The 12208-nt window shown below is 39.7% G+C and overlaps 1 protein-coding gene across 2 annotated transcripts in view; it reads right to left on the bottom strand.

Moving 5' to 3' along the window:
- Positions 1-1647: 1647 nt before the first annotated feature.
- PARP4 (poly(ADP-ribose) polymerase family member 4) overlaps positions 1648-12208 on the bottom strand; it is a 110532-nt gene continuing 99971 nt past the window's right edge. For both annotated transcript variants that reach the window (XM_042927340.1, XM_042927939.1), the window contains 2 exons: positions 5292-5424; positions 1648-2027 (listed from right to left, as the gene is read on the bottom strand). In XM_042927340.1, coding sequence (XP_042783274.1) covers positions 1832-2027; positions 5292-5424 — 329 coding nt within the window. In that variant the 3' untranslated portion in view covers positions 1648-1831. The remainder of the gene's footprint in view (positions 2028-5291; positions 5425-12208) is intronic.

Here is a 12208-nt window from a genome sequence, read left to right as displayed (position 1 = left end):
ACAGCAATCACCATATGCAAACATTAACTAATTAAATGTTCAGGTGGTCTCACTAATTTGAGGGATCCCAGAGCTAATTGGTGATCCAGAGAGCACTTTGGGAGATCCAAATTAAGGCAAAAAATAAATTTGGATTAATATTGCAAAATTTTAGGGGTGCCTGGGTGGCTTAGTTAAGCTCTGACTTCAGCTCAGGTCATGATCTCACGGTTCATGGGTTTGATCCCCGCATCAGGCTCTGTGCTGACAGCTCAGAGCTTGGTGGCCGCTTTGGATTCTGTGTCTTCCTCTCTCTCAGTCCCTCCCCCGCTCATTCTCTCTCTCTCCCTCTCTCTCTCTCTCTTTCTCTCTCTCTCTCAAAAATAAATAAACATTAAAAAAATTTTTAAAAATATTGCAAAATTTTGTTTTACCAGGTACACGTTTTCATTAACAACACAAGGGAGTCTGTTAACCTTCATACACTCTGCTACCAGGTATCATTCTTTTATTCCTTAATCTAATAAAACAAAAGAGTTTATCTTCTATGATTATGTCAAGCAGCAAGGCCAACGGCAAGATCTGATTGATATAGCCAGTAAAGATACAACAAGCCACTTTAGATTTAGATGATTTGTTACTTATATAAACAGCAAGAGGAAGATAGTCAAAGATGCCAGCTCCCCTTGGTTCTTGCCCCACACCCGAAAAGGAGCTAGATAACTGCTAAGTGGGTTGTGGGACACGTCAATGCTGAGGAGCCAAGTCTAGATGCAGCTCTAAGGATTTTTAGTCTGTAGCTGTATCTGAGCCTTATGCCTTGTCAGGACTGGGAGGGGATAAAAAACGGTCTCATGTCTGCCTCCCAGAGAGATAGGCAGGTGGGAGAAGGCCTCGTGGTAGCACCTCACAAGCTTCCTTGCTATCCGTTGGGTATCAAAGAGTTCTGCCAAGACTCAGTTATAGCTGTGGTTCGAGTCCAGGGAGTTAGGAGGGGTCATACATTAGGATTTGGGGAGTCACTCAAGATGAAGGCAGGACTGCCAATAGAAAGGGAAATCCTGAACCATATGCAAATGTGTTGAGGTACTGAACATTTGGTGAATGACAGCAAGGAGGACAGATTGGAGGACAGCCAGAGACTGAACCTCAAAGAAACCGAAGTTTTTGCATAAAGGTAGAGAGGTAACGGCCTGGAAATGGTAGCGTAGGGGAAGATGGAAAGACCTTACAACCTTCATAAAAAATAACTCAGAATGGATCATAGACCATAACATAAAATGCAAAGTTTATAAAACTTCTACCAGATAACATAGGAAGAAATCTACATGACTGTAGGATTTTAGATGCAATACCAAAAGCAAGATCCATGAAAGAATCGCACGAGACACCTAGTTTCTCTGAGTGACAAAAAATGTATCAAGAGATCTACAGACTGGGATGCAGGGAGTATGCATACCGAGGGCAAAGGTCTAGATACTCAGGGCCTGGAAACAGGCTGGCATGTCAGCAACACTGACATCAGCCAAAGGCCTTGTTTCTCCCCAGCTTACTCAGCCTAGCTGGCCAGATTCTATACCAGACTCCTTAAAGGGGAGAAGGAAATAGGCTCCAGGACCAGCCAGGTGTATCTCTTATTACTTTAAGCATTTAAACACAAAAAATCTGTAATATTGTAATATTTATTTGGTTATCACTTGTTAGTTCATTAAAATAATCAGTTCTGTTTCTGTTTAAAGTGAGTGCTACATTGAATAAAATCTGAGTTAAGCTTCATTATAGGTATCTATTGATATCTGATTATTTTACACATAGAAGCATGAATAATGTTTAAAATACAACTTAAGTTGATTCAGCCTTGATTGTAATTAAGAACTCTGTGAAGAGGAGAAGTGGTGTCTATGGTTTGGATCCCCAATAGCTGCTTAGTTGCAGAGTCCCAGTCTTGACCCAATTCAAGCCGTTGGCAGATAGATGGATATTGTCCTTCAGTTCTTCTTACCCACTCACTTGCTTTCTTTATTTCTTCAAAAGCCCAGGGAATATTTCTAGATTAAAAATAAATGTTTCCATCAATTTCAGAATATAATTACATACGAAATATAACGTGGTACGAAATGCAGCACATTAGATCTGACAAAATAATTCTGTCAAAAATTGAGATATTTAATCAAAGCAATTCTAACATTTTATGAAAGTTCTATCTACCAGACTGACATGGTGCTTTTAACTTATTCAATACATTTTTTAATGTTTATTCTTTTTTTTTTTTTTTTTAATGTTTATTCATTTTTGAGAGACAGAGAGCAAGCAGGGGTGGGACAGAGAGAGAGGGAGACACAGAATCCAAAGCAGGCTCCAGGCTCTGAGCTGTCAGCACAAGGCCCAAACTGAGGCCCGAACTCACAAACCGTGAGATCATGACCTGAGCTGAAGTCTGACCTTAACCGACTGAGCCACCCAGGTGCTCCTTATTCAATACATTTTTAAGTATATTATACCCATCACTTTCCAGCTTCCAAATGCTTCACAGACTTCCTGGCTGCCTCCAGGACAATTCAAACTTCCTCCAGCCTATGTGTATTTGTCTTTTTTTGTCCCTTTTCATTTTTCTTGATCTAAATCCATCCATTCTTCAAGCAGAAACTCAATACTATTTTACAAACCAGGCTTCTATTTCTCTCGCCTTTTTACTGTACCAGGAATTCTCAATTTGATTAGTTAGCCATTTTCCTAGGTATTTTCCTAAGACCCATGAAACTGTCATATTTAATTATCATACAAACCAGGAACAACGTACTACTAAATTGTGCATTACATAAAAACTTCAAGTTTGTGTCCATAAAATGCTGTCGAATATTCAAGAATGTCAAATATTCAAGTCTATTCAAGAATCAGAAAAATTCTGAGATTTTTTTCATTAGTATTAGCTACTTCCTCATTTGTTTTGTCACCTGCTAGAATTCATTAGCAAACGATTCGTAACATATACTAAAGTTAAAAAAAATTCTATGGGCAGGGGGACTAAAAATTTGGAAAATTCTCCATCTTCCTGATTTTTTTCCCTGTGAACTGGGAAAGAGCCATTAGTATAGTGGGTGGCTAAGAGCTAGTTTCAAAGCCTGACTCTGAAATCACACAATGTTGGCTATGTGATATGGTGCAGCTTTCATTCAACACTGAAAGCCTCAGTTTCCTCAATTATGATAATAATATGAGATCCTAGGGGGTTTGTTGTGGGGATTAACAAAACACATGGCTCAACAGTCCCTGGCCCAGAGTAGGTAATTAATAAATGTTAGCTGAATATCATGATGACATGAACATATAAATGGCAAGCACGATCAAACAGATTTGTTTGCCAGTAATCATCAGTCTACTTATAGTTACTAACTACTGAAAGCAACAAAACTAGTTTTATTTATTAAAAAAATTTTTTTTAATGTTTATTCATCTTTTTGAGAGAGAGAGAGACACACACAGACACACACACACACACACACACACACACACACACACACACACACACACACAGAGCACGAGTGGGGGAGGAGCAGAGAGAGGGGGAGACACAGAATCTGAAGCAGGCTCCACGCCCTGAGCTGTCAGCACAGAGCCCAACGCAGGGCTCAAACTCAAGAAACCTGAGCCTAAGTCAGATGTTTAGCCAACTGAGTCACCCAGGTGCCCCAAAACTAGTTTTAAATATTCTCACTAATTCAAGTGGCCTTCCTTTAATCCAGCTGGCCTGTAAACTTGACTATCCCGCTAGCATGGATGTTAAATAAACATTATAAAAACTCCCAAAAAACAGGTTTGATTATTTATTTTAATTTCATCTGTAAATATGTATCTCTAAGAGACAAGAACTTTTTCTTACACATGACATTAAAATAGCTATAAATAATTCTTTAATATCACAAAACATTCAGGTACTGTTTAAATCTCCTTAATTGTCTGTCTCTCTTTTAAAAAAAGGTGTTGTTGTTTTTTTTTTTTTTTAACATTTATTCATTTTTGAGAGACAGAGAGAGACAGAGTGCTAGCAGGGGAAGGGCAGAGCGAGAGGGAGACACAGAATCTAAAGCAGGCTCCAGGTCTGAGCTGGCAGCACAGAGCCCAACACAAGGCTTGAACTCAGGAACTGCAAGATCATGACCTGAGCCGAAGTCAGATGCTTAACTGACTGCATCACCCAGGCACCTCTCTTTCTCTCTTTTTAAAATAATATGGGTTTTGTTCAAATCAGGATCCAAACAAGGTCTCACATTGCCTTTGGGGCATGTGTCCTGTAACTTACAGCTTCCACCCCTTGCCTTTTTTCTTTTGCCATTTATTTCCTCACACTCCAGACGCTGCTGATTGCAGTCCATGGTACAATTTAACATGTTTAATACCTCTTCCCTGGTACATGGACTTTATTATGCAAAATATCTACATAGTTTCAAAGTCAAAAAGGTAAAACAAGATATAGTAGGAAGAACGTAGCGTGTCTCCTCCCCCTTTCCTTATAGATAGTATTTTTATAAATTTTGCTAGTTTTCCCACTTATCTTGCCTTTTTAAAAAGGCATAAACAAATTATATATGTATGTATGTGTGTTATGTGCATATATGTATATTCTGTGTATATACACACACATACGGGGTGACCATTTGCATGGGGTATGGACGAAGTTTTGGGAAGTAAGGAAAGTATTCACATGGAGGCTCAAGGCCTCTTGTGGTGCCCGAGGTCAGCCCAAGGGCTAGAAGCCAGGGTCCCAGAACTGGCTCTCTCCACTCTGTCACATTATGGCATAAAACTACCAAGTGGTCACAGAATTCTAAATTTAAACCCAGTCTTCATGAAGTTGTATTTCCCAAGGCAGGACTTTAAAACATATTTTATTTGACAGTTTGCTAGTTTCATTTATAATTTTTAAATACTTATACAGATGGTATGTGGGTTTCCATCTATATTCTTGTGCCAGGCCTGCAACTTTTGGGAACAGGACTGGTCCTAACAATCATTTTGCAGATTTTCCAAAAGCACATTTAATCAATATACCATAGTGAAAAGAACACTAAACCAGGAGCCATAGATCTGAGCTCCAGTATAAGCTACACTCAACTCTCTGAGCCCTGGTTTTTCCTGGAACCCAAGAGGCAAAAACACTGTGTCTGCCCTGCCAATGACAGAATAGTGCAGGCAAGATACTCCCTGTGAATAAATTCTCTTTGTTCTTACAATTCCATGTAGCTTCTTGTAAAATTTAGTCAAGAAATGGTTAGAAATATAAATGAGTTACTTAATGAGATAATTAAAGTCACCTGGAAACGGAAGCATCATCCAACTTCATCAGTGATTTGAAGACTATTCCCTTTTGTTCCAACTTGGTACGAAGAAACTGCAGTACCAGAAATGTGGCGATCAGGTCCAGGAGACGCTCGCTTCCTTTTATACCTGAAAGTGGAAAACTCTTTTGTATCTGTTGTAAATTCTGCATCTCAAACCGTGCCCATTTATGAAAGCGCTATGAAATGATACATTAGCAAACCATAAACCGTGGTACATTAGCAGATCATAAATTAGCCTGCTATGTAAACAACAAAAGAGGATGAATGAAACAAGCACCATAGCACCCTGACCATTGTTAGGAAGCAGTTATAGCCACAGCTCCAATCCTTTGCCATCCTTAATAACCAGAGATGCATGAAGTTGGTGAAAGAAATTCAGTTCTTAGGCTCCTGCTACAAATACCTCAGAGGAGTAAACTAAATACACAACAGATGAACAATTGATATGGCTGGCTAAGTCGGTATATCACATTATTTCTAGTGATTAGTACCACTGAAATAAATTTCTAGGCCTAAGATGGAGCCACTACTGCCCGGGGTGTCATGACAGTGAACCAAAGCTTTTATGTCCCTGTAAAAACTCCCCTTGATCAGAAACAAAAAAGGTATATCCAGTCAGCCAATCCCCCAACACCAAGCCAATCTGGATGCGATACTCACTACCCTGTTCCTTGACTTTTCTGAATAAGGCCAGAAAGGCAACCCTAGCCAATCAATATAAGCCGAGTACTTCTTCCTTCCTTCTTCCCACTTGCCTCTTTCTATAAAAGCTTGCAGCCCAGTCCCCTTACTTTGTAGTTCTCTGGACTCTTGAGGGTAGAGAGTACCGCTTCAGGAAATGTAAAATAAACATTTTTTAGATCATCCAAATTATTCTGATTATTTTAACACTATTACAGGTAACGAGTGTTATTTACCCAAACCAAGAAATTTTACTATAAAATACAATTGAAGGGGCGCCTGGGTGGCGCAGTCGGCTAAGCATCCGACTTCAGCCAGGTCACGATCTCGCGGTCCGTGAGTTCGAGCCCCGCGTGGGGCTCTGGGCTGATGGCTCAGAGCCTGGAGCCTGTTTCCGATTCTGTGTCTCCCTCTCTCTCTGCCCCTCCCCCGTTCATGTTCTGTCTCTCTCTGTCCCAAAAATAAATAAAAAACGTTGAAAAAAAAATTATAAAATACAATTGAAAATGAATGTTTTTATATAGTGAGCCAGAAAATAAGAACCCATTTTAATTTTCTAAATGCAAATCATGTATTTGAAATCACTTGATACAAAAATTAGACTTCAAGTATTGTTATTTTTTCAATCTCACATTTCATGAAACTAAACTTTTTTTTTTAATGTTTATTTATTTTTGACACAGAGAGAGAGACAGAGACAGAGCATGAGTGGGGGAGGGGCAGAGAGAGAGGGAGACACAGAATCCGAAGCAGGCTCCAGGTTCTGAGCTGTCAGCACAAAGCCCGATGCGGGGCTCAAACTCATGAACCATGAGATCATGACCTGAGCCAAAGTCAGCTGCTTAACCAATTGAGCCACCCAGTCCCTGTTTATTTTTGAAAGAGAAGAAGAGTGAGCAGGGGAGGGGCAGAGAGAGGGAGACACAGAATCCAAAGCAGGCTCCAGGCTCTGAGCTGTCAGCACAGAGCCAGATGTGGGGATCGAACCCTGAGATCGTGACCTGAGCTGAAGTCAGACGTTTAACTGACTGAGCCACTCAGGCTCCCCTATTTTGAATTTTTAGAGGAACCTCCATACTGTTTTCCAGAGGGGCTGCACCAGTTTGCCTTCCCAACAACAGTGCAAAAGGGTTCCCCTTTCTCTGCATCCTTACCCACATCTATTGTTTCTTGGGTTGTTAAATTTTAGGCATTCTGACAGGTGTGAGGTGGTATCTCATTGTGGTTTTGATTTGTATTTCCCCGATGATGAGTGATGTTGAACATCTTTTCATGTGTCTGTTAGCCATCTGGATGTCTTCTTTGAAAAAGTGCCTCTTCATGTCTTCTGCCCATTTCTTCACTGGATTATTTGTTTTCTGGGTGCTGAGTTTGGTAAGTTCTTTATAATTTTGGACACTAACCCTTTATCCAATATGTCATTTGCAAATATCTTCTCCCGTTCTGTTGGTTGCCTTCTCCCATTCTGTTGTTAGTTTTGTTGATTGTTTCCGTCGCTGTGCATTAGGTTTTTATTTTGATGAGGTCCCAATAGTTCATCTTTGCTTTTATTTCCCTTGCTTCCAGAGACATATCAAGTAGGAAATTGCTGTACCCAAGGGTCAAAGATGTGCTGCCTGTTTTCTCCTGTAGGATTTTGATGGTTTCCTGTCTCACACTTAAGTCTTTCATCCATTTTGAGTTTATTTCTGTGTATGGTGTAAGAAAGCGTTCCAGTTTCATTCCTCTACATGTCACTGTCCCATTTTCCCAGCACCATTTGCTGGAGAGATTGTCTCTTTTCCATTGGGTACTCTTTCCTGCTTTGTCAAAGATTAGTTGGCCATATATTTGTTGGTCCATTTCTGGGTTCTCTATTCTATTCCAGTGTTCTATGTATCTGTTTTTGTGCCAGTACAATACTATCTTGATAATTACAGCTTTATAATACAGCTTAAAGCCCAGAATTGTTATGCTTCCCGCTTTGGTTTTCTTTTTCAACATAACTTTGGTTATTCAGGGTCTTTTGTGGTTCCATAAAAATTTTAGGATTGTTTGTTCTAGCTTTGAGGAGAATGCCTGTGCAATTTTGATTGGGATTGCACTGAATGTGTAGATTGCTTTGGGTAGTATTGACATTTTAACAATATTTGTTCTTCCAATCCATGAGAATGGAATGCTTTTCCATTTCTTTTTGTCTTCAATTTTTTTCTTAATTTATTTTTTTGATTTACATTCAAGATAGTTATCATATAGTGCAACAATGATTTCAGAAGTAGATTCCGTAATGCCCCTTGCCCATTTAGCCCATCCCCACTCCCACAATCCTTCCAGTAACCCTCTGTTCTCTATACTTAAGAGTCTCTTATGTTTTGTCCCCCTCGTTGTTTTTATATTAGTTTTGCTTCCCTTTCCTTATGTTCATCTGTTTTGTCTCTTAAAGTCCTCATATGAGTGAAGTCATATGATATTTGTCTTTCTCTGACTAATTTTGCTTAGTGTAATACCCTCTAGTTCCATCCACCTAGTTGCAAATGGCAAGATTTCATTCTTTTTGATTCCCAAGTAATACTCCATTGTATATATACCACATCTTCTTTATCTATTCATCCGTCAATGGACATTTGGGTTCTTTTCATACTTTGGCTATTGCTGATAGTGCTGCTATAAACACTGGGGTGCATGTGTTCCTTCTAAACAGCATACCTGTATCCCCTGGATAAATACCTAGTAGTGCGAATGCTGGGTCATAGGGTAGTTCTATTTTTAATTTTTTGAGGAACCTCCATCCTGTTTTCCAGAGTGGCTGCACCAGTTTGCATTCCCACCAGCAGTGCAAAAGAGATCCTCTTTCTCCACATCCTCGCCAACATCTGTTGTTGCCAGAGTTGTTAATGTTAGCCATTCTGAGAGGGGTGAGGTGGTATCTCATTGTGGTTTCGATTTGTATTTCCCTGATGATGAGTGATGTTGAGCATTTTTTCATGTGTTGGTTTGCCATCTGGATGTCTTCTTTGGAGAAGTGTCTATTCACCTCTTTTGCCCATTTCTTCACTGGATTATTTGTTTTGGGGGTGTTTTGAGTTTGATAGGTTCTTTATAGATTTTGAATACTAACCCTTTATCTGATATGTCGATTGCAAATATCTTCTCCCATTCCGCCAGTTGCCTTATAGTTTTGCTGATTGTTTCCTTCACTGTGCAGAAGCTTTTTTTTTTTTATTTAAAAAAAAATTTTTTTTTTTAACGTTTTATTTATTTTTGAGACAGAGAGAGACAGAGCATGAACGGGGGAGGGGCAGAGAGAGAGGGAGACACAGAATCGGAAGCAGGCTCCAGGCTCTGAGCCATCAGCCCAGAGCCCGATGCGGGGCTCGAACTCATGGACCGCGAGATCGTGACCTGAGCTGAAGTCGGACACTTAACCGACTGAGCCACCCAGGCGCCCCTGTGCAGAAGCTTTTTATTTTAATGAGGTCCCAATAGCTCACTTTTGCTTTTGTTTCCCTTGCCTCTGGAGACGTGTTGAGTAAGAAGTTGCTGCGGCCCAGACCAAAGAGGTTTTTACCTGCTTTCTCCTCGAGGATTTTGATGGCTTCCTGTCTTACATTTAGGTCTTTCATCCATTTTGAGTTTATTTTTGTGTATGGTGTAAGAAAATGTTCCAGTTTCATTCTTCTGCATGTTGCTGTTCAGTTTTCCCAGTATCACTTGCTGAAGAGACTGTCTTTATTCCATTGGATATTTTTTCCTGCTTTATCAAAGATTAGTTGGCCCTATGTTTGTGGGTCCATTTCTCGGTTTTCTATTCTGTTCTACTGATCGGAGTGTCTGTTTTTATGCCAGTACCATAATGTCTTGATGATTACAGCTTTGTAATGCAGCTTGAAGTGCAATCTTCTTTGATGTTTTTCATAAGCTTTCTATAGTTTTCAGCATACAGATCATTTACCTCTTTGATTAGGTTTATTCCTAGGTATCTTATGGTTTTTGGTGCAATTGTAAATGGGATTGATGCCTTGATATCTTTTTATGCTGCCTCATTATTGATGTATAGAAATGCAACCTATTTCTGTACATTGATTTTATATCCTATGATATTGCTGAATTCACGTATCAGCTCTAGCAGTTTTTTAGTGGAGTCTTTAGGGTTTTCCATGTAGTATCATGTCGTCTGCCAATTTGTATGCCTTTTATTTCTTTTTGTTGACTGATTGCTGAGGCTAGGACTTCCAACACTATATTGAACAACAGGCGTGAGAGTGGACATCGCTTCATTTTCCTGACCCTAGGGGGAAAGCCCTCAGGTTTTCCCCACTGAGGATGATATTAGCTGTGGGCCATTCATATGTGCCTTTTATGATGTAAAGACATGTTCCTTCTGTCCCTACTTTCTTGAGGGTTTTTATTAATAAAGGATGGTGTATTTTGTCAAATGCTTTTTCTGCAACTATTGAAAGGATTATGTTTCTTATTCTTTCTTTTATTAATGTGGTGCATCACGTTGATTGATTTGCAAATATTGGACCAGCCCTACAGCCCAGGAATAAATTCCACTACATCATGGTGGAAGGTTATTTTGATATACTGTTGGATTCAACTTGCTAGTATCTTGTTGAGAATTTTTGCATCCAGGTTTAACAGGGATTTTGACCTGTAGTTCTCCTTTTTTGTTGGGTCTTCATCTGCTTTGGAATCAAGGTAATGCTGACTTCATAGAATGAGTTTGGAAGCTTCCCTTCCATTTCTATTTTTTGGAACAGTTTGAGGAGAACAGGTATTAACTCTTCTTTAAATGTCTGGTAGATATCCCCTGGGAAGCCATCTGGCCCAGGAAAATTTTTTTAATGTTTATTTTTGAGAGAGACAGAGCACAAGTTGGGGAGGGGCAGAGAGAGAGGAAGACACAGAATCAGAAGGAGGCTCCAGGCTCTGAGTTATCAGCAGAGAGCCCAATGTGGGGCTTGAACTCACAGACCGTGATCTATTCTGGAGAATGTTCCATGTGCACTTTAGAAGAATGTGTATTCTGTTGCTTTAGGAGGAAATGTTCTGAATATATCTGTTAAGTCCATCTGGTCCAGTATGTCATTCAGAGGCTTTGTTACCATGTTGATTTTCTGTCTAGATGATCTGTCCATTGTTGTAAGTGGAGTATTAAAGTCTCCTACAATAATGGTATTATTATCAATGGGTTTATGTTTGTGATTAATTGATTTATATATCTGGGTTATTCCAAGTCAGGGGCATAAATATTTACAATTGTTAGCTCTTCTTTAAAAAAAAATTTTTTTTTGGAGTTTATTTGTTTTTGAGAGAGAGAGAGAGAGAGAGAGAGAGAGAGAGCATGAGTGGGACAGGGGCAGAGAGAGGGGGACACAGAATCCGAAGCAGGCTCCAGGCTCTGAGCTGTCAGCACAGAACCCAACATGGGGCTCGAAACCACGAGCCGTGAGATCATGACCTGAGCCAAAGGAAGTTGGATGCTTAACCAACTGAGCCACCCAGGTGCCCCTACAATTGTTAGCTCTTCTTGATGGATAGAGCCCTTAATTATAATATAATGCTCTTCTTCATCTCTGTTTTCAAATCTAGTTTGTCCGATATAAGCATGGCCACTCTAGCTTTCTTTTGCCCTCCAGAAGCATGATAGATGATTCTCCATCCCCTCATTTTCAATCTGTAGGTTTCCTCACGTCTAAAATGAGTCTCTTGTAGGCAGCATATAGATGTATCTTGTTTTTTATCCATTCTGACTCCTTTGTCTTTTGTTTGTGGCATTTAGTCCATTTACATTCAGAGTGATTACTGAAAGATATGAATTTAGTGCCATTGCGTTATCTGTAGATTGCATGTTTCTGGTGATGTTTTCTGGTCCTTTATAGTCGTTGCTGGTTTCCACTCAGACAGTCTCCCTTAGAATTTCTTGCAGGGCTGGTTTAGTGGTCATGAAATCCTTCAGTTTTTGTTTGTCTGGGAAAGCCTTTATCTTTCCTTCTATTCTGAATGACAGGCTTGCTGGATAAAGGCTTCTTGGCTGCATATTTTTCCTATTCAGCATATTGAATATTTCCTGCCACTCCCTTCTGGCCTGCCAAGGTTCAGTGGACAGGTCTGCTACTAACCTTATATGTATACTCTTGTAGGTTAAGGACCTTGTATCTCTAGCTGCTTTCAGAATTTTCTCTTTATCTTTGTATTTTGCAAGTTTCACTATGATATGTCATGGT

The sequence above is a fragment of the Panthera leo genome, chromosome A1 (genome assembly GCF_018350215.1).
Source record: "Panthera leo isolate Ple1 chromosome A1, P.leo_Ple1_pat1.1, whole genome shotgun sequence".
Classification (NCBI taxonomy): Eukaryota; Metazoa; Chordata; class Mammalia; order Carnivora; family Felidae; genus Panthera; species Panthera leo.
The sequence above is the reverse complement of the archived record's forward strand: the minus strand, read 5'-3'. Positions and strand labels throughout refer to the sequence as shown.